At 31.3% G+C, this 23,220-nt stretch overlaps 2 protein-coding genes across 3 annotated transcripts; one reads left to right on the top strand and one right to left on the bottom strand.

The window, feature by feature from the left end:
• Positions 1-7,078: 7,078 nt before the first annotated feature.
• Positions 7,079-10,575, top strand: LOC112278680 (flavonoid 3'-monooxygenase CYP75B137). Of its 2 annotated transcripts, none has more exons than XM_073528914.2 (4): positions 7,079-7,217; positions 7,943-8,925; positions 9,052-9,403; positions 9,519-10,575. In XM_073528914.2, the coding sequence occupies exons 2-4, from the start codon at positions 8,258-8,260 to the stop codon at positions 10,155-10,157; spliced, it is 1,659 nt and encodes a 552-aa protein (XP_073385015.1). In that variant the 5' UTR covers positions 7,079-7,217; positions 7,943-8,257; the 3' UTR covers positions 10,158-10,575. The 2 variants fall into 2 exon arrangements, with proteins under 2 accessions (XP_073385015.1, XP_024368069.1); XM_024512301.3 differs by lacking the exon at positions 7,079-7,217 and adding an exon at positions 7,254-7,429.
• On the bottom strand, positions 10,525-12,811 carry LOC112278681 (uncharacterized). Its single transcript, XM_024512303.3, has 3 exons — positions 12,388-12,811; positions 11,143-11,667; positions 10,525-10,995 (listed from the first exon to the last, which is right to left on the bottom strand). Exons 1-3 carry the CDS (start codon positions 12,628-12,630, stop codon positions 10,579-10,581), a joined length of 1,185 nt encoding a protein of 394 aa, XP_024368071.1. The 5' UTR covers positions 12,631-12,811; the 3' UTR covers positions 10,525-10,578.
• Positions 12,812-23,220: the final 10,409 nt, after the last annotated feature.

The raw sequence follows: 23,220 nt of genomic DNA, 5'->3' as shown, positions 1-23,220 counted from the left end.
GGATCGCAAGTTAAATTTATTAGTAAGCTTCGTTCAGGCTCAACATTATCATGGTTTTCATCTTTTCTTGAACAACAGACTGTAATATTGGATAATCTGGAGGCTTTTTTTGCAGAGTTTTGATCCATGTATGGAGAACATGATGCAATTTGTATTGCAACCAACAAGATCCATATTTTGCAACAAGGAAATTGATTAGTAACATTGTATGCTTCACAATTTTAACAACTTGTAACTGATATCAAATAGAATAATGTCGCACTTCTCAACTAATTTTTCTATGGATTACAATATGAGGTAAAAAAAATTAATGTTCAACTTACATGATCCTTAAACATTGAGTCAAGAAATTGACTTTGTAGTAAAGTGTGACAATCGTCTTTTTGAATTTTGATCTAAGAACTATACAAATGGACCTCAATCTTACTATACTTCAATGGCAACACGAACATCTCTTCAATACATAGATTTAAAAGTAGAAGATATACAAATTCATGTGGTACATTTCAAACCTCTTACTAAGCAAGAAAAGACTCATCATTGTCAGAAAAGATTGTTCTTATATTGTGGAGAACCTAAGTATATTACTCAATATTGCTCAAAGAAGTGACACAACCATAAAATGAAGAATATGGCTATCAAAAAAGATAATATGTTGAAAAATAAGTTTGTACAACACAAAGCCTTTGCCTTATTAGATTCAAGAGCCTCAACATGTTTCTTAGATGAAGAATTTGCTAAAAGATATAGCATACTTTTGATGAAGAAAATCAAATATGTTCATATAGAAGTCATAGATGGTCGTCCGTTGTCTTCAAGAGATGTTACTCATGAAATCCTTCCTAAAGAAGTAGCAACTAATAGTTATAGTAGCTTTGTAATATTTAATATCATTAGATCTCCCTCTAATTCAATCATTTTAGATTTATTATAGTTGAAAAAATATAATCTCAAAATAGATTGGACTTCTCGTAGTCTTGGCTTTTCTAAAAGTATATTTGAGAGCGTAGTTAATTAAGTAGAAAGTCATAAGTTTAGTACAATTAAACCTATATTTATACATGCAAGAGCTTTCTAACATGATGTAGATGAAAAATCACCTTGTGTCATTTATGTCGTATCTATTTCTACTTGTAGAAACACTTCAAGTGGCATTCCAAGCCAATATCAAGTTTTTTAAGATGTATTTGAGATGGAGAATGTGGATACTCTTCTAGAACATCATTTGTATGATTGCTCAATTATCCTTGAAGAAGGAGTACAACCACCATTTCGATCAATCTACAGTTTATTACAAAATGAGTTGGCTAAATTCAAGGAGTATATTGAAGAGAATGTAGCTAAGAACTTTATATGCCATTCCAAATCTCCAACAGAAGCTCTAATCTTATTTGTGAAGAAAAAAGATGGATCATTGTGGATGTGTGTTGATTATTGAAGACTCAACAAAATCTCGATCAAGAATAGGTACTCGCTACCTTTGATATTTTAACTCCTTGATCAGTTGAATTAAGCTAAGATCTATACAAAAATAGATCTATGAAGAGTATACAATTTGGTATGCATCAAAGAAGGAGATGAATGGAAGACTGTGTTTCGAATAAGGTATGGACATTTTGAATACAATGTCATGCCTTTTGGACTTATAAATGCACCAATAGCATTCTAACATCTAATGAATGATGTCTTTCGAGAGTTTTTAGATGATTTTATTGTCTGTTATCTAGACGACATTTTAATCTATTCTAAGAACATAGAAGAATATAAACTTCATGTTTGTCATGTGTTACAAAAACTAAGAGATGCGGGACTCTATGCCAAGATAGAAAAGTGTGTATTTTATAGTACTCAAGTTAACTTCTTAGGTTACATCATTTCAAATAATGGACTTATGATAGATCATAAGAAAATTCAAGCTATTATGGATTGGAAGATTCCCAAAATAGTAAGAGATGTCCAATGCTTTTTGGAATTTGCCAACTACTATCAGATCTTTATTAAAGACTTTTCTCAAGTTGTAGCTCAACTTATATGTTTGACTTGTAAAGACAAACTTCAATGGAATCAAAAAGCAGAAGTAGCATTTGAAGCTTTGAAGATAGTCTTTATTTCTACACCAATCTTATATCATGTCAATTTTTTTAAGCCATTTTTTTATAGAAATAGATCCATCAAACTTTGCTTTGGATGTTGTATTATCACAAATAGGAACAGATGATAAACTTCACCCAGTAGCTTTGCATTTCAAAAAATTTTCAAGAGCTGAGATCAAGTATGAGATCCACAACAAAGAACTTCTTGTAATTACGGATTTGTTTCAAGAATAGTGCCATTATCAAGAGGTGCATTTAGTCTACTCACCATGTATATAGATCAGAAAAACCTTGAATATTTTATGTCAACACATATTTTAAATCGTCGCGCAACATAATGGAGTATGTTTTTGTCAAGATTCGAGTTAAAGATCATTTATTGATTAGAAAAATAACAAGGTTTCTCAGATACACTAACTAGACGATCTTACCTTATACTAAAGGAAAGAGATGTTGATTTTGATTAGCAACGGATAATTTTCTTCAAGCCAGATATCTTCATCTTTGAGCAATGAAATCAATACTAACTATTGATTTAACTTTTATTAAGCAAGTTCAATTAAGTATGTGGTCTGATCTTCTTATTTGTGATATTAAGGAAAATCCTTCAATGTCTCATGTTATTTGCAAGTTTGAATTCAAGAATAATCTATTATATTTCGAGGGACACTTATATATTTCAAAAGGTGAAACTCAATTATGTGTTCTTTAAGCTCGTCATGACTTTTCAGCAATAAGCCATTTTAGATACAATAAAACTTTGCAACTAATATCTAGGGATTTTTGGTAGCCTCAAATGTGGAAGGTAGTCAAAGATTTTGTATAATCTTGTGATGTTTGCTCAAGATCAAAAACTCCTTGTCATCAACCTTATGGACTTCTTCAGCCATTATCCATTCCAAAACAATCAACATCTTTTGTTCCTATGGATTTTATTACGGATCTTCGAATCTCAGATTCTTATGACTCTATATTCGTGATAGTAGATCGTTTTACCAATATGGCATATTTTGTATTATGTACAAAATCTATCACATGTGAAGAAATAACTAAGCTCTTTCTAAACAATATCTATTACTATGATGGATTATCCAAAGATATTATATCGGATAGAGGAATTGAATTTGTATCAAGATTTTAGTAGATTTTTTTTAAGATTCTAAAAGTAAATATAAAACTATCTTTAGTATTCAATTTTAAAACTAATAGATAAACGAAGCATGTTAATCAAGTTATGGATTAGTATTTAAGATGTACCATCAACTACCAACAAGATGATTGGACAAATCGTTTGCCATTTCCAAAGTTTACTTAAAATAACACGATACTTTCTTCTACAAAATAAATATCTTTCTTTACCAATTATGGTTATCATCTACGACTTGATAATTTTGACTTTTCAAAAGCTGATAATCCTACGGCAAAAGCTTTGGCAAATCATTTGTCAGAGCTACATGTAACAATGAAGGTGTAGTTAAAAGAAGTTCAAGAACAACAAAAGATCAATGCGGATGTCTATCAAAAGGAATAACCACCATTCTATGCAGGTGACAAGGTATGGTTACTTTGTCGTAATATGAAGACCACTTGTCTTTGTGACAAATTGGACTATTATAGACTTGAATCATTTTTTATTTCTACACAAATCAATCTGGTTGCATATCATTTATACCTATCAAAGTCGATGAAAATGTATTCAATATTCCACATATTTCTTTGTGAACCATACAAGATAGTGGACATACTAAGAAGAAGACAAGTTCCACTTCTTCTTATAGAAGTAGACAATAATGAAGTGTTCAAAGTAGAAGAAGTGCTAAGTTCAAGGGGGCACCAAAATAAATTAGAATATCTTAGCTATAAGCACGGATATGGTATAAGTGAATGGATATGGGAACCAATATAAAATCTCGTAAATGCAGCATAGGCAGTGGAGGCTTTTCATTGATAATATCCATCAAAATCAAGATGAAAACCTTCCTTGTAAAAGAAACAAGATCTAAGCAAGTTAACATTCTACTTTCAATCTTTGTTTGTAGCTTCTTTATAATTGTGATGTTAAGGAGATTAAGAATCAATAACCAGTGGGTTTGACTGAAGAGCCTTTGTTTGTTGACCTATTGAACGAGATATTACGATTGTCACAACCTTCAAGATGATGCAATCGAGAGGAAGATCCTCTTAATCACCTTCAAAGAGAACAAAGATCAAAGTATTTGGCAAATATAATTTGTCGCATCTTAAACTTCCTCGACATGTGAGTACCGCTCCTTGTGGAACTCGTCCCTAGAAGAGAGGGTAATGTCATGAACAAATATTTACTGTAATTTTTACTTAAGTGATATGAATAGATAGAAATAAGTAAACATAGGTTAATTTCATAATATCTTCTAAATAAACTTTCTAGAAGCTTCATAGATGTTGTTTTGACTGTACATGTATTTATACTTGATTGGTAGGTTAGAAACTTGGTCAACAAGTTAACCATGTGCCACACATGTTGGTAGCTTGCGGAACAAGCTAACTATGTGGCGTTCACATAAAAAACTTGCCTTGCAAGTTAAGATACATGTTGTACAAAGTCAACATGTTTTTGGAGGTCCTATAGAACGTCGCCTTATAGCTCCTAGACAGATAGTATATATAGAGGCAAGAGTGAAGCCTTCTTCACTCTCGTCAACTCCTTTCTTATTTTTAGTCTAGTTTCAAGGATCTCTAGTTTTCTTATCTTTTGGCAATAGCCATTTTAATTTCTTTCTTAATATACATATTTAGATATTTCTATTTTTTCATCTTTCTTTGAGAAGAGTCTCACTTGTTTATTTATTTTTATCAAGTTCTTGTCCTTGACAGTTTCTTAATAAGAGAAGTAATAATAAGATTAAAAATTTAAAAATTCAATAAAAAATAATAACAATCTATACATATGAATATTAGTGGAAAAGCTTAAAGAAATAAGAAAAATAAAAAAAATAAAAAGATGTCTTTTTTGTAGTGGTTTTGATGAATTGATATCTTTTTTTTATTTTTATTATTATTATTCTTGTTTTGATTAGCTTATATGTTGTTAATGTTTATATGTATGGTTGTTCATGTATGTTTTTTGATGATATTTTTTTATACTTTTTATCGTTATTGTTTAGATTATTGAAAAACTTATATTAGAAGTATATTGTTAGTGTAGCATGGAAAGAAGAGAAGAGATAGGGATTAGGTATCCATGTAGAAAAAAGATGGGTGTCTATTTTAGGACTATCTTAAAGATATCCATATTTTTATTGATTTATATTTTTTAATTTAAAAAAAAAATTATAGTTGCTATCTTTTGTATATTTATTTTGCTTAATTTTGGCCAATGTTTGATATTATTTTGCTTAATTTTGTCCAATATTTGATATTATTATTTTTAATTTATCATATCCAAATAATAAATATATATATTTGGTAGGAAGTTGTAATAAAAAAAATTATATATATTTTCTTGTAATAGAAATAATAATAGAAAATAAAGATTTTTAATTTATTTTTTAAAAAATAGTAATTAAAAATCTAAATTTAACTTTAATAGATTTTTTATAAATAATATATAAATATTATTTATAATAGACTAGAAAAAAAATTATATATTTTTGAGTATAATGTATGTAAGAACCTTAACTTGATTTTGTAATGAATTTTAAGCAAATGAGTTAAAATTAAGAATCTATACTTGTATTATGCAGTTGTTACAAAATTTCTATATTGATTATATAGTTGTTATTATTTGATAATTTTTAGAATCCTTATATTCATTAAGAAATATCTTTTATTAATTTTTTTGTTTAATATCAATCTACCACCTTTTAAATATATATATATATATATATATATATAATTGAACAAAATATTATTAAGGAGTTATGTTTAGAGATACATCTTTTCCATATCAAGCTACTATTAAATATTTTAAAGCATCACTTATTTTATTCTTCCATTATCCACTTCAACAATGTAGTTAAGATTTTAAAGTAAGAAACCTAAAGAATTTTTGAACATTCTTCTAAATACTCTATACCTTGTGATTCTTTCAAGGATTCAAAGGTTCTCATCCAATTTGACTATTCTCTCAATAAAAAAAAAAATAATCATTAGAATGCCTTAATGTATACCTCTATGGTTCTTTTTATACTCTAATGCCTTATCAATGTGCATTGTCCTCTTTGCTTTAGCTATACTACTTTTACAAATTGTAGATGCATACAAATGTTGATTGATTGTTATTGTTATATAAACCTTACACCACTAAAAACATGCTTGTATCCATAACCCTAACTAAGATCACTAACTACAACAACATCATACGTTAGAAATATAAATTTTATTTGCTAAGTAAAACCGACATGAGTCGAAATCAAGTCCATATGGGCCCCACTTCCAATCCATTCCACCACTCTCCATCCCCCTTTAACAGACTTCTTGAATCCAGCACCGGAATCGGGATCCACGTCGGATCCCACTGCCACGAGGGCAAAAGGGGGGGGGTATCTTACGGCAAAGCTGCGGCGAAGGGAGCCGAAGTCGGGGCGCGGACAAAGCGAGGGAGCGAGGGTGTGAAAACGGAGTTGGCGTGGAGAGTCGTGTGCAGCATCATCACCGGGGCACACGAATCGAGGCAGGGCTCCGGCTGGTTACGGCAATGGCGAAGGAGCTGCCTGGCGGGCGGGAGGGCCGGAATGGTGGGTTGCGGTGGTGGGGCAGCGTAGAAACCATATCGTCCCCCTTGCTTGCAATGAGCGTCGACGACGACGACGACGGAGCGAAGGGGGGAGCCAGACAGGGAAACGAGCGGAGGGAGGGAGGGGGTGAGGGAAAAAGCGCAGAGTGTGGTCGGCACTGCTACGAAGAGTAGAAAATGCGTTCGCATCATTGCAAAAAAGGGGGGGGGGACCTTTTGCGGCTCTTTCGAGCATGTGGGTCAATATAGAGTACTGACAGTCCTACTGCTCTTTCAGGGCTGAGCACTACCGCTCACCGGTGTAATTTTCGGCACCACGTTTAGGCCGAAATATTGCACGTGCTGGAATCTACACGACTAATGTGGATGATGGAGGGTTATTTAATGGGCGGAAATGTGGGTATAAAAAGGTAGGAGGGCATCGTTCCGGAGTGGTAAACCATGCACGCTCTCTTGCGAATTGGGTGTGATTGCTTGTGTTTTTTTGGTTGGGGGAGCTCCGAGGGAGGATTTTGAAGGAGGTGGGCGGGTTTGTTGACCTTGTTCCAAGCGCAAGGGGGATGCTCTTCTCTTTTAAGTTGCAGTGCAGTTCCGGTGGTGTCTTTATCTCAACGTCAAGCGCGTGAGTCGTGATTGCATTGATAACGTTGATAAACCCCCCGCTGTACAGTGATGATTTCTGCAACCGTATCAACTGGAAACCAGTACTTGCCAGGCCACCCTGCTTTTTGGCAGAATCTCCTTGTCAGACCTTGCTGTACGTGCTTTGGAAGGAGAGCATGGTCCTTGTACTGTGATAGAAAACGACTGTCTCCCATTGTGAATTTCATGAAATGTAGGATTTGTACTGTAGCTAGTTGAAGCTTCCTTTCTCGTGGAATTGCGTTCCTTTAGCTGCTTAACTAAGTGCATCTTATCAGGTCGGCAACTTGCGATTAGGATTAGGTGTTTTGCTGAGAGTGAGAGTTGTCTGGTGGAGACGATAAGGGAGGTTTTCGTTCTCAGGAACGTAGTCGGTAGTTTTCACGAAAGGACCTTCCGAGTTATTTCGTCACTTTCTCCCGGGTGTGAACTACATACGAGACTTGCAATCTGAAAATTGTGCGTGCGTGTGTGTGTGTGTGTTGCACTACAGAATCAATGTTGGTATTCCTTTGATCAATGGCTCTTCATCAGAAGAATCTTTACACATGCATTGTTTTTCACGCATGGAGATTCATCATCTCCTGAAGCAGCAGATCAAGCGAAGGGATTGGTATGGGTGTTGCAACAAACGTCTGAGCAAGCATCAACTTTATCTCTTTCATGGTCAGCTTTGAAATGGATATTTGAACTCTCTCTCTTTCTCTCTCTCCTGTGTCTGGCAGCCGCCAATCAAGCAGTGATAAACACTTAAAGAGCATTTCTTCTTTTGTTTTTGCTTTTTTGGAAGTTCGAAGAGATTTTCATAATGGGTGGCCAGATGTTTGAAGTTGGGAGTAAGCTTGGATCCCTTCGTCAAGTGACCTTGTCACTGGATGGTCTTTGGATGCTCGTAGACAAAGACAAAATGCTGGCTACAGCATTCTTGGTCGGATTCTTGGCCTGGGCGGCTATGATTTTGGGAAAATTTATCCTTGAAGGGATCCAGCGGAGAAATCTGCCTCCTGGGCCTTGGGCTTGGCCAATAGTTGGAAGTTTGTTCAGCCTTGGCCCCCTCCCGTATAAAACTCTCCGCGTATTGGCTAAAAAGCACGGGGAGCTCATGTATCTGCGCTTAGGATCCATCCAATCAGTTGTAGTTTCCTCGGCAAGCATGGCAAAAGAAGTCGTGACTAACCACGACCTCCAATTTGCCTACCGCCCCACAAAGCTCTTCGGCAAGCTATTATTCAATAGCAAGGACATTGTGCATGCTTCGAATGGACCTGCTTGGCGCCATCTCCGCATGATATGTACCTCTCAATTTTTCACTAAGAAGCGTTTAGCGTCGTACGAAGCAACGAGAACATTCGAAATCCACACACTAATGAAAGACATCTTACGTAAGTCGTCGAGTGAAGACTGCGTCGTGAACCTACCATTTCAGCTCCGAAACACGTCTACCAACTTCATTTCACAAATGGTGTTCAATAAACGGTACGTGCATGCGGGTTGAAGTCAATTGTTGCTGGGTGGCGGGGTGTCATCATTGTACACAGAGTCGCAGCAAACTGGAAAAATCATCCTTTATGGAATTCTGACATGTTATTTTGTGTCTCATAGGTTATTTGTCGAAGGGGAAGAGAGTAACGTAGAAGATGCTAAACGATACCAAAAGATTCTCAAAATTCACTTTTCCTCCTACGCTATCTTTGTCGTCAGCGACTACATACCGTGTCTGAGATTTATCACAAAATTACAAGGGATCAGAGGTAAATTTCAGCAAATTGCGGACAAGATCCACAAGAAGATGGATGAGATTATCGACATCAACGGACACGAGCGGCGCCGTATTGATGCAAATCACAAACAAGACGCAGACCGCAAGAAAGACTTCGTTGATCTACTCTTGGAAACGACATCTCACGACGGCAAGGGCACGTTAGACCATGAAACCGTTCGAGGAGTCGTGATGGTGAATCTGATCATTAAAACCCTAGCTCTGATGTACCGCTCGCAGCGAACTCATATTACGAAACAACACAATATGTCGATGTGTAATTCTCACATGTAGCAAGTATGTCCTGCAGGATATGTTATTCGCGGGAGCAGAGACGCAATCGAGCACATTGGAATGGGCTATGGCGTTCTTGATACGTAACCCGGGAGTGATGAAACAAGTACAAGCGGAACTTGACGGTGTGGTGGGTACTGAACGAGTTGTCCAAGAATCAGACTTGGAAAAATTGCCATACCTGGAAGCTGTGGTGAAGGAGGTGATGCGTGTGAAACCTGGTGCTCCTATTGGCATCAACCATGAGTCACGCGAACCACGTCAAGTCGCAGGACACTACCTGCCCGCAAAAACTCGCTTAATTTTCAACATCCATGCTATCCATCGAGACCCATCTGTTTATGATCGGCCCGACGAATTCGATCCAACCAGATTCTTGAGTCCCGGTAAAGGGAATGTGCCAACCGGCCAGGAGTTGTTCCAGCTCATGCCCTACGGCGCAGGCCGACGCATTTGCCCTGGGATGCCTCTTGCCATTGTGAACATTCCTCATGTTCTTGCTCACCTCGTGCACAGCTTCGACTGGTCTCTGCCAGCCGGTCAGGACCATCGCGAATTGGACATGACGGAGAAATTCGACGGTGTCACTAGCCCTCGGCTACATCCTCTTCACCTCATTCCACATCCCAGAAAACCAGCTTTCCTCTATAAGTGATTTAAAAAGGTCAACAGAGAATCAGACTGCTAAACCCAGTTGTGTGCAAAGTTGAACAGTTGTGTGCAAAGTTGAACAATCTAGAGCTCTCCCAGTTACACTGGTTTGATTTGATGGCGTAGGTGTCTACTCATTTACCAATCACGGGGATGACTATCTAAAATGACACGTGAATACTTCCACTATACTCCATCACGAGCTACAGTTACCCTGAACCGCACTCGAAAATTCCGTATCCCTTGAATGCATTCGAATCAAAGAAAACTTGGTACCAGTAGTACTCGGCAGGGTAACATCCCCAATGACTAATTGATAATGCTTTTACTGGGATAGAATGTGAGTAGTGCATCTCTGAAGACCATTCATGTACATAGGAAAAATAATAATAAAAATAAAAAATTTGGATTGTACAACAAAAGTCCTAGAAACCCAAGCCTGTTTCTAATGCAGGTTGGAAAAGTTTTTGGTGAATAGCATACGAGACCCAAGCATCTAGACTTGCATACTCAACTTGAACTTTGTCCAAGATCGGCTTCGCCCAGTTGCTCATAGTAACTCGCTTCGGTTTTGCCATATCATAGTCCATGACTACCTTAGCAAGAGACTTCAGTCCTGCGGCTTTCAGTTCTGGTCGACCCAGAACACTGGCAGCCAGAGTGGTCAGATCAATCGCTCCATTGCATTCAAGCCCCCAGTCTCTTTTCAGCTTCAAGGCATCTCCTTTAATTCCAACACCCGGAAATTTAATTGAAGGATCTTTCAGAAAATTGACTAATTCGGTTGGGATTGAATCCAGGTATAACATCTGAACAATCAAACAATCGTCTTCTCCACAAATCTGCAATCATCAATTAGGAACAAAAACATTAAAAATAGGTGGGAAAATGTGTACACAAACACATAGCACCAGAATTGTTGACATAATCTAACGAAACCTAAATTGTGTTGTTACACAATAATCCTAAGAAGCACTGGAAAGCCATACCTGCAAAAGAGCAATTTTATGCTCGACACCTTTTCTAAAACTCGGCCTCCATTCTGCGTCCAAACCAAACACCTTTCCTATTTGCCGCTTCAACCAGGCTTGCGCGACAGCCCCTTCTTTGGTGTTAGTAACGACAATTTTCTTACCAGCCACATGGATCTCCGTAACAACTGTATTCCTGCCGTATCCAGGCTTTGAAGGCACGACTGAATCTGGTACGCTTCCAGAATTTACGACAACTGCCCTGTTGCACACATACTGCCAGACCCTCTCATGCGCTTTAACAGTTGTTTCCTCTGTTTTTGCTACTGAAGACGATGCTGCTTCGTTAACAGGATGATCTTCATGACGCTTACGCTTCTTCTTGTTAGGCTTCAAATTACCTGAAACTTTAACGGCGTCAATAGGTTCTAAGCAATTCCCAGTCGGTAACTCCCGCGCCTGTTTCAGCTCAGTTACACAAGAGGCATTTCTCTTACTTAAAGAGGTGCAGTTCGATGGGGTATCCATATCATGTCGAACCATCTGCAAAGTGTGAGCACCCAACATTTCATCAGCAACCTCCAAAGGTACATCAGGAGAACAACTCTTCCCGCACGCACATACCCTAAAAGACTCGACACGCACATACTCACACACACATATATCTCTTGTATAAAATCAGCGGAGTTAAATAAGAAGAGAGACAAAAACCATCTCTATTGAATGCATATCTCATTGTTTTCATCAAAAGTAAAACAAAAGTTAAGTTATGCAGCAATTAACAGGGCATTAACAGAACCAGGTTTAAAGATCCATAGGACCTTAACATCACATATTATTCACTTCTCCCTCAAAAAAGTTATGACATTAACTAAATTTTTTGCATATTTTTTCACATATATATATATATACTAGTTGTTCGTTATACGGGTTCAACTGGTATATGTATGTATGTATATATATATATATATATATATATTGAAGCCGGAGCCTTCTCAATTAGGTCAAGCGATTTTACTCCAGCACTCCAATTCCAACTATTACATTCAATAACATCAAGAACAAAGGAGGAAAAAAGAAGGTCTGCGATAATAAGAAAAATGCCTTCTCGCACCAATACCGATCAATGCAGACTACTCGCGAAGCAATAAACCAGAAATCAAACCGATAACACCATAGAATTCCGCAGCTAAACCAATACCACGTCTACATCGTTCCATACGAAAAAAACTACACCTAACATCAACTGGGTCGGCTACATACCCGGTCAAGAGGCTTGTTAAGATGACTGCCATCCTCCACGCTCGAAGGGTTCACGTTCCTTCTCTTCTTCCGTTTCTTCTTCTTGAAAAGCGTCCCATCATTTCCACTGCTGTTCAAGGCATCAACCTCAATCTGACCAGAGGCATTGCTAGAAGCCGCAGCGGCACATTTTCCTGCTACAAGAGAGGAAAATTCCATGGCGCGACCGCTGTCGGCCTCTCTTGCCTTCAAGGCTCCCGGCATTTCTTCGGGGAACAAAAAGCCCCTACCCTAATATGTTATACACAAAACCCTGAATGAAAATTCGACCCGTAGAAAAATTCTACAATCTGCTAGACAATTAGCAGACTTGCGTGCGGACCCCGGCAAGTCGAACGAAGTCTGGACTGTAAGCTTGCGACGCAAGCTAACGGTCACCGACTGCGGACACAACTCTGAGTGTCGCTGCACTCGAGCCGAGACAATGGAGCCCGTTGGTTTGGAGTGCTGCAACCCTACTATTGATGTCCGGATGCGGGGTTCCCCAGGTATAGAGTTCCCCTGAATGTTACGGATATCGGTTTGAGAACGTGGGAATTGGATGGATGACCAGTCAGGAGCTCATGGTTGGATTTAAACTTATAGAACATTACTTCATAGCACTTAGATAGATAGTATGTATGGAGGTAAGAGTGAAGCCTTCTTCACTCATATCAATTCTTATCTTGCTTCTAGTCTAGTTTCAAAGATCTCTAGTGTTTTTTTCTTTTAACAATAACCATTCTAATTTCTTTTTAAAATATATACTTTTTTATTTACGTTTTATTATATTTTTTTAAAAAAACCTCATTTGTTTATTTGCTTTCATTGAGTTCTTATTCTTTAAAAATTAAAAAAAGTATACTTATAATATCAGAGCTTTGTCTTTTCTTAATTAAGAGTAGATTACTTCTTTCTCTTAATAAAACATAAGTATATTAGAAGTTGTAGATTATCCTCCTCTAAATTGATATTGTTCTTAGTATTTTTTTTATTCTAAAGTTATGTCTTTTACTTATCTTGAGTGATATTGGACATATTTTTTTTAATATTATCATAGAAGAGGTTGTTATAATGAAAAATACAATAGCAAAAATATAAGAGTAATTGAGAGAGTTACTGATTATGATACATTAATTCAATTTATCACTATAAGGAGTAATAAGATTAGTAGAAAGTACAAATATATAGATGATTGGAGTTGCTTCAATATTTGTACTAAATCTTATTACTTCTCATATGGTAGAACCTCATTTAAATGTTAAAAAAATTAATAGTTGTCTTATTTAAGAAGTTTGATGATACAAGATCAAAGTATTGAAGATTCATCAATCAAATATAATTGGTGATTAAACTTCAATTCCAAAGCTATTCAATTTTAAAATCACAAGTTAGGTTTATTGAATCACTACTTTCAAATTCTATATTATCATAGTTTGTAATTTATTTGAAAAATATGATTTAATATTAGATAGATTGGAGATTTGTTTTTAAAAGTTTCAATCTATATATAAAAAATATGATAAAATTTATATTACAATTAATAAGATCTATATTTTACAACAAAAAATCAATGGATAATATTATATATTTTATAGATTTAACAATTTATAATTGATATCAAGTAAAATGATGCTCCACTCAATAGCCAATTTTTTTATAGATTAGAATATGAAGTAAAAAAATTGATGCTCAATTTATTTAATCCTTGAACATTGAATTAAGCAATTGATTTTATTATAAAAAGTGATAATCAACTTTTTGAATTTTGTTTTGAAAGTTGCACAAGTGAGTCTCAACATTATTATAATTCAATAATAATATCAATATCTTTTCAATACATACATTATAGAGTAGAGGATATGAAAATTGATGCAATATATTTTAAGCCTCTTATTGAGTAAAAAAATACTCATTGTTATTAAAAAAGATTATACTTATATTATGGAGAACTTAAGCTTATTGTTCAACATTGTCTAAATAAGTCACACAACCACAAAATGAAGAATATGGATGTTAAAAAAAATGAGTATGTTGAAAAACAAGTTTGCCTAATTATAAAAGAGACTTTGTGAGTAGAATCTTATACAACACTTCATAAAGATTCTATTCTTTTTTTAAAAACTTTTCTTTATTTTATAATAGATGTTAGTTTAGGATCTAAATGCATTAAAGATATGAATTTTGAAGAAAAAAATCCTTAATACATTCTTGTATTACTTAAAAAAGAATAAAAAATCATCCAAAGATGATAATATATTGAACTAAAATAGTTATTACTAAAGATAAGAAGACTAGAAAGTCTTGAAATAAGACTAAAGACTAAAAAGGTATTGATAAGAGTGAAGAAGGCTTTAGTCTTGCCTCCATATATATTCTTTAACTAAGAGCTATGTGAAAATATTTTATAAGACCTCTAATAGGTGTTGACTTTGTTAGACGCATGTCATAACTTGCAAGATAACTTATTTATATGTGCCCTTTATAATTAGCTTGTTCTACAAATTTCTAATATGTATGATACATGACTAACTTACTGAGCAAGTATCTAGCTTATCAATTTATTACAAACACGTGTAAAATCAAAGCATAGTCTATAAAACTTTTTGGAAGTTTTTTTAAAAGATATTATAAAATTAATCTACTTTTATTTATTTTTATTTAATTATATAGGTAATTATTGGAATAAATATATATATTTCCATGATATTATTTTCCATTCTAGAGGAGAGTTTCACAAAGAGTTATCATTATATGTTAAAAAAATCTAAGATGCAACAAATTTTATTTATCACATATTTTGATTTTTGTTCTCTTTGAAGATGGTTGATATGTCATCTTAGCCATTGATAGTGTCTCATACCAAAGCAAAAAGATCACCTTATTATTTGATTGTTGTTGAGGCTTTTATATCTTACTTCAAATAAAATATTTAGAATACTATCACAAGTCATTTTTACTTTTAATAAAATCACCAAACATCAAAAATATCTTTTAAGGTCATAATATAAAACATGTTATAACTTGCCATCTATTTGAAGAAGAACATATCATTCTTGAAGATCTTCATCTTGATTATATTATCTTGAAGGTTGTAAAATTTATAATGTCTCATCTTGTAAGTCAACAAACAATAGTTCATGTGTTGAATTTGCTGGTTGGTTTTCTATCTCCTTAGTACCACAAATACACAAAAGCTACAAACAATGATAGAAGATAGATCTAAAAACTTTTTTAGATCTTGTTTCTTTTATACAAAGATTTTTTATTCTTTATGTTAATTTTAATTGATATCATTAATAAAAAGCCTCAACCTTTTTTGTTACATTTGCAAGATTCTTTGTTGGCTGTCATAAGCATTTATTAATATCATATCTGTACCAATGAACAAGATATTTTAACAAGTTTTGGTGCTATATTAAATTTAAGACTTCTTCTACCTTGAATTCTTGATTATTATCTATTTTTATAGGAAGAAGTGGCATTTATCTTCTTTTTAAGATATTCATTGTCTTATATGGCTCAAAAAGAGATATGTAGAATATAAGATGGATCTTCATAAAATTCAATAGATATAATCAATAAGTAACAAAATTGACTTGTTTATAAATAGGAAAATGTTCAAGCCTACAATAGTCCAACTTGTCACAAGAATAAGTAGTCTTAATATTGTGACAAAGTAACCATACCTTGTCATCCACATTGAATTATGGTTATTCTTTACAATAGGCATCTATATTGATCTTTTGTTATTCTTAAGTTTCTTTTAATTGCGCCTTCATTGTTGCATGTAGTTTTGATAAATGATTTATAAAATCTTTTGCGAAAAAATTATCAACTTTTAAAAAGTCAAAAGTATCAAGTTATCGATGATAATCATAATTAATAAAAAAAGATGTTTGTTGAGTAGAAGAATATACCAAATTATTGTATATAAATTATGCTAATGGCAAAAGCGTTGTCTAATCATCTTAATGATAGTTGATGGTATATCTCAAATACTACTCTAGAATATGATTTATTCTTTTCGTTTATCCATCAGTTTAAAGATAAAAAGCTAAAGAGAGCTTTATATCCACCTTTAAAATCTTAAAAAGAGTTCTTCAAAAACTTGATACAAATTGAGTCTCCCTCTCTAATATTATATCCTTAAAAAAATCCATGATAGTAATAGATGTTATCAAGAAGCAAAATTAAGGAGACAAAATTCATAAGGCAACTTCACAAAAATTACCTACAAAAGATATTTCAATAACATTGGAAGAAAAAGCAAAAGAGATAAAAAATAAAATTAAATCAATAGCTTATAAATTACTCTCTAATATTGAAGTAATAATAGATTTAAAGAGGATATTAAAAGAACATATACTAAATGCTAAAGTGGAGTTTGCATTGAGATCAATTTTAGAAATTACAAAGAAAAAATTTCATAATGATATTATTGACAGTATTAAAAATAAGAGATAATTAATGGGTGAAGCTAAAATGAGTCATGCTATTAATGCACTGATATATAAGGATGAAGATGAGGTTGATAATTGTTACAAGCAATCACCAAGTAAAAAAAATGGTTATAATCAACAAATACATTTTGAAGATTATAGTGACAAGGAAATAGAAGCTTTAAGCTATTATATTTGAAAGCATTGGACAAGGCAATTATAAAAGTATTGGTGAAGGTAGAAGATATAGAAGGCAATTACAAAAGTATTTGGTTGACTATGGTTCTAACATAAATCTTATGTCTAATGATCTTCATAAGAAGCGGAGGTGGCTAATTGATATGGAGCATGGATAAGCAATATGAACAGTTAATAACACACAAGGTGAATTATATGGAACTTGCCCAGATGCTAAAATTTGGATTGGAGATGTTGGAATAGACCAAAATTTCTTTATTCAAGATATAACATCTTATCTAATGATTTTAGGACAACCATATATTATGGCAACATGGATAGAAATAAAAATGTTTGATGATGGTTCAATCTATGTATGTATATATAGTGAATTTGAAAGAAAAGTAGTAAAATTTTTAACTATGCTTCCTAATCATGAACAAAATCAAGATAGATTAAGAAAGACCATTATTAAGATTTGTTGAAGGATTTGAGGATTTTTAGAGAAGTACCACTATAAAATGAGATTATAAAGATACAAAAGAAGAGGTACTCTTATAAGATGTAGGTACCTTTGATGCAAGTTTTATTGGTATTTTTTAATATGAAATTATTATATATAAAAAATTTGATGATTTAAAAAAAATGATATTAAAAAAGAATTATATAGATTAGGGACATTAAAAAATGATGAGAGTATTTTAGATATTTATGAAAAAAATGGACTAGAAGATTTTTTGGATTTAATTACATCTATTGGATTAAAAGATGATGATAAGATTGTCAAAATTCATTCAAAAGAGGTTAATTCTACACTTGAATCTTTTCAAGCACCTAAAGTTACAATTAAGACAAAATATAAAATTGTAGACAAAGAAAGTAAAATTAGTTATTAGATCTTTATCAAAAGATTCTATAGAATAAATAAAAGAAACATTGAAAGAAGAAAGTTTAAAGAATCTTAAGAATATTAGACATCAATTTATGGAAGAGACTTTTGAAAAATTGAAGGTTGGATGTGATGATTTCAAATTACAAATCAAAATTAAATATTTTAGAGAAATGCTTATAAAGTGAGGTAAATTTTTGCTTTTATGATTTATTCAATAGATGATTTATATTTAGGCTATGATCAATTTCAACTTGTATATGGAAGTAGAGATTTAATAATAATGAAAATACTACTTGGACTATTTAAAATGTGTACTTTCTAGAAAGTATTACTAACTCAATTGCACATATGATGAATGAGATGAATAAAGTATTGAGAGAATTTATTCTTAAAAAAACTATGCTTTTTCTAGATGATGTTCTTATCAAAGAATGTAAAGAAGAAAAAAAAGATAAAACTTTGATAAGAAGGGATATTGTAAGTATGTCATTGATCATATACAAGATTGTGAAAAGATTTTAATTTGACTTAAAGAAAAGTTTATCTTAAACTTTTGAAAGCAAAATCTATATTTGAAGTATAAGAAGTTATTATTTTTGGATATTTATATAGATTTCATAAGAAAAAATCTAATCTAAATAAAGTTGATGCAATTAGAAGGATGAAAGATACATATCACTGTTTAACAAAAGTATATAGATTTTTAGGAGCTTAAGTATTTTATTGTATATGGATTCTTTATTATATTCATATAACAAATCTATTGTATAAATTATTATGTAACAATTAAAGATTTAAATGAAAAAGAAAGTATACTAAATAAATGTAAAAATTAAAGGTGTTATTATTAACATCTCTAATTTTAAGAAGAATTGATTATAAATGTAATAGACAAGTAATACTTATTGTAGATACTACTCCAATCGCTATTAGATGGATTGTGGATGAAGATGATTTAAGTAGAAATAGATTTATAGTTTGATTTAGAGCTTAAGTTTTAAATATTTATCTACATGCATATTTGCAAGTCAAAAGAGAATTATTGTTCATCTCTTGTTTCAATTATAAAAGTTGAAAAAGATTATATGATTGTTGTAATGGTAGTAATTAAAATAAATTACTTGCCATTACTTAGAATGATTACTAATTATTCAATACCAGATATCGCAATATTAAGATGGATTACTTACATAAAATCATTAAATCCAAAATTTAGGCATATTACTAGAAAGGACAACTTGATGGTTCACATGTTGTTTTCAACTAGATATAAAAAAGAAGATGAAATGGTTGAAGATATTAATGATGTAAGATTAAAATTCTATTTTATATCAAATCTTAGTAAGAAAGCTAAGATGTTCTTTGAAGAGCTTTATGAAGGAGAATTACTAGATATTAGTTATTATTTGAATACCTTCATCAAATAAAAAAATTGATCTATAAAAAATTTAAACAAATAAAATATATATATATATATATATATATATATATATATTTTCTTTAAGAAGGATTTTTATAAGAGAGACCAAAAAAGGAATTGGGATGCTACAATGAATAATAGAAAGTAAAAAAAAGCCACAATAATTACTAAAAGAATTTCATGATAGTTTAAGACAAGCCATAGGAAAAGTTGGGCTACTTCTGTGAAACTCAAAGAATGATATTGATGAAAAAATATGTATTAAGATGTGCTTTTATTTATAGAATCATGTAAAATTTATCAAGCATATTCTAATATATAATATCAAATTGGTCTATGTTCGATATATCCTTTGGTTATTTATTTTAAATAGATTTTTGATTTGATTATTATGCCAATCAGATTATAATAAATAAAATATTTGATATTGACTCATTAAAATTTATTAAATAAAATAGAAAGTAGATCATTGAGAATAAAGTCTATAAAAAGAATTTGTAGATTTTTACTTAAAGATGTTATTTGCCGCTATGGATGTGCAGGAAAAGTCATTGAAAATCATAGAGAATTAAATGCACAAGAAGCTCATGATTTCTTTGAAAGATATGGAATTAAGTTATAATTGACTATTGCTTATAATTTTAAAGGAAATGTAAAAAGTGAACGTAGTCATCTACTAATTATAAAAGCATTAATTAAAACTTATAATGAGAAGGTTAAAAAATGGCCTTGATTTTTTCTATTTATATTATGAGATGATCAAATAACTTATAATTTGGTAATAAAATATATGCTTGTTAAACTCATAACTGATAAAAAACCTATTATTCCAATTGAAGAAAAAATACTTCCTTGAAATGTACCATTATAAGAAGATGAATTGATAAAAAAAGAACTTTTAGCTATTAGAATTAAAAAACTTGAGTAGAGAATAGAAGATATGCAAATAGCATTAGAAATGTTAAAATAAACAAGGTTACAAAATAAGGCATGGTTTGATAAGCAACATTAATTAAGTCCTAAGATAATTAAAGAAAGTAATTGGATTTTGGTTTATAATAGTAGTTTAGATAATTAACATAGTACTTTGAAGAATTTATTAAAATGATGGTTTTGACCATATGTAATAACAACTGCTTATAATAATGCCACTTATTCATTATAAGAGCTAGATAGAATAAGGTTAAAAATACTAGTTGCATAGAAGCGAGTGAAAATATTCAAACAAAGATAAATAGAAATAAATATAAAAAGCCATATTGAAAATATAAATCTTTTAAAACAAGAAGATGATTTTGACTTGCATAGAAAAAATAATGAAGAAGATTTAGATAAAGACATGAAAAACATAGTATGAATCAAATAAGATTTAGATTATTTGGTGCATATCAAAGGATGCACAAGTTCAAAAGATGTGGATGTCATGTGATAATACGACTATATAATGAAAAATAAAAATATATATCTTATTATAGAAGAGTTTAGTAAAAAAATATTGTACAAAAATAAGGATAAAAGATTGATAGTCAAAGATTTAGTCTTAATGTTGTTTTTTTGTAGAAGAAACTTCTATGTACTTTGTAAAGGCATGAATAAGCCAAATAAAAGTAAATGAGGTAAGAAATTAATATTGGAATGTTAAAAAGAAAGTTCAAAAGAGGATAAAATAAAACTTCCTCAAATTACTAAAAATTGATATCTAGAAAGGATCAGTTGTTAACTTAGATCCAAATCAAATCCAAAGACATAAAACTACATCCATACAACAATTTCAAGGTTTTTTGGCAAATCAAAGAATGGAATTTAAGAAAAATCTTGAAGAAAGATTTTTAGGCATTAATTTTATATTAATTGAATAAATATTGAATTTTTGATGAAATTTCAAAGTTAATAATTTTCTTAGTTGGTTTAGATTTTTAAAAATAAATATATGTTTATAAATTTGAAGATTTTTTGGAGTTTTGTGGTGTTTGTGTAGATGAATTTTGAGTAGTGTATTGGTTTGTTAGTTGTAAATATATGTGCAATTTTTTTTATTAATCAAATAATTAAATCAAAGTGTATGAAGATTTTTGTAGGTTGCAGTCTTAGAAATTAGAATTTGAGGGCTAGTGAGTGTTTCTAAGATCTTTAGCAATATATCCATTAGATTGAATTGATTTTTGTTATGTAGATACTTGACTTGATTTTCAATGTTTAGATGAAATTTTAAAATAATTCAATAGTTCAAAAATGAGATATTCGTAGTAAAAGTTAAACATTTAGATTCAAGTAAGAGGTCGCTCAATATTCGATTGGATTATCTTCTATTTTTCTTAATTAGTAAGTATGATTGTTTTCATCTTTCTTGTACTTCTTCTAACTATGATATTAAAAAGTATAAAATTTTGAGTTGATATTAATTTTTTAATCATTAATTGTTGAGGTTTAAATTTGTTATAGAGTTTGGTTTAGGATTTATCTATGATTTGATTAGGACTTAGGATTTGATCTAAGATTTAGTAAAGGTTATTATTTTTTAGGATTAGGTTTAAAACTTGACTAAAAATTTATTAAAATTTATCTACAATTTAAGATTTTATTAGGATTTTATTAAAATTTGACATAAGATTTGGTTAAGATTCAATTAAGGTTTAAATTAGAATATAACATAGAATTTTGTTAAGGTTCAATTATAATTTTAATTAAGAATATATTAAGATGTATAATTATATTATTTTTTAGGATTCTTTATTATTTCTTTAAAGACTATTTTTTATATTTCTTTAAGATTTTTTTATTATTTTTCTTTAAAATTAGTTTGGAACTTCTTTTTTTTCTTTCATAATTTCTTTTAAATTTATTTTATATTAGTCAAAGTTTGATTAAGATTATTAAGATCTACTTAAGATTATTTAAGATTTTATTAGACTTGATAGGATTGTTCTTACATTTCTACTTACCTTCTACAACTAAGAGCATGGTGTATTTTCAAGCAAGAACACATATAATACAACAATGTACAATACATAGCTAACTTATTGATCAATTTTTTAATCTAAAATCTAACTATAAATATATGTAAAGTCAAAACTATGTCTATGAAGCTTTTAGAAAGTTTTTTTAAAAGATATTATAAAATTAATCTAATTTTATCTACTTTTATTTATTTCTATCTAATTATATAGGTAATTATTAAAGTTAGTATGTATGTCTGTGACATTATCCTTTCTTTTGAGAACAAGTTCTATGAGGTGCGGTTATTATATATTGAGGAAATCTAAAATAAGATGAATTAAATTTGTCACATTGTGAGCTCTCAATTATGCTCTAAAATTTAAATTTTTGTTATTTTCCTATTTTATGATAATTAAACATGTTAGATTAGGATTTATATAAGTAGAATTTAGTTTTATAGAATTTTTAGGATTACAACCTTTGATGGTTTAAATCATAGTCTAATTCTTTGAATTAGATTAATTAGGACTAAAGTAATAAGAGTTAGAAAATTAGAATAGCAACTTAGTTAGTTTAATAATTTAGAGATTGTTAGTCATTACTATAAGGGTTGACTAAAAGCCTATGAATGCATCTATGATCATTCACATGATTTAGGAGTTGGAATTATAATTCTCTAAAATATTTAAGGAAGTTAGCAATGGTAATTTTGGATTTTCTTCCAAATTCGATAAATTTAAGCAGCATGGTAGTTCTTCTACTTAATGGGAGTCTTTTTAATGCAATGGTGGCACTGGATTTACCTCTTGGAGTGAAGAAAACAAGATCAGCAACCTCTCCTTCAAATTACAAGAGAAGCAATGAAATTCTCATTTTGAAGAATTTCACAAAAATTGCGAAGATCCTTGTAAGTTAAAACTTCCATGAAAATTATAATTGAGCATGGA

This window comes from Physcomitrium patens, chromosome 2 (genome assembly GCF_059467195.1).
Source record: "Physcomitrium patens ecotype Gransden chromosome 2, ASM5946719v1, whole genome shotgun sequence".
NCBI lineage: Eukaryota > Viridiplantae > Streptophyta > Bryopsida > Funariales > Funariaceae > Physcomitrium > Physcomitrium patens.
This window is presented reverse-complemented; position numbering and strand designations above follow the sequence as displayed.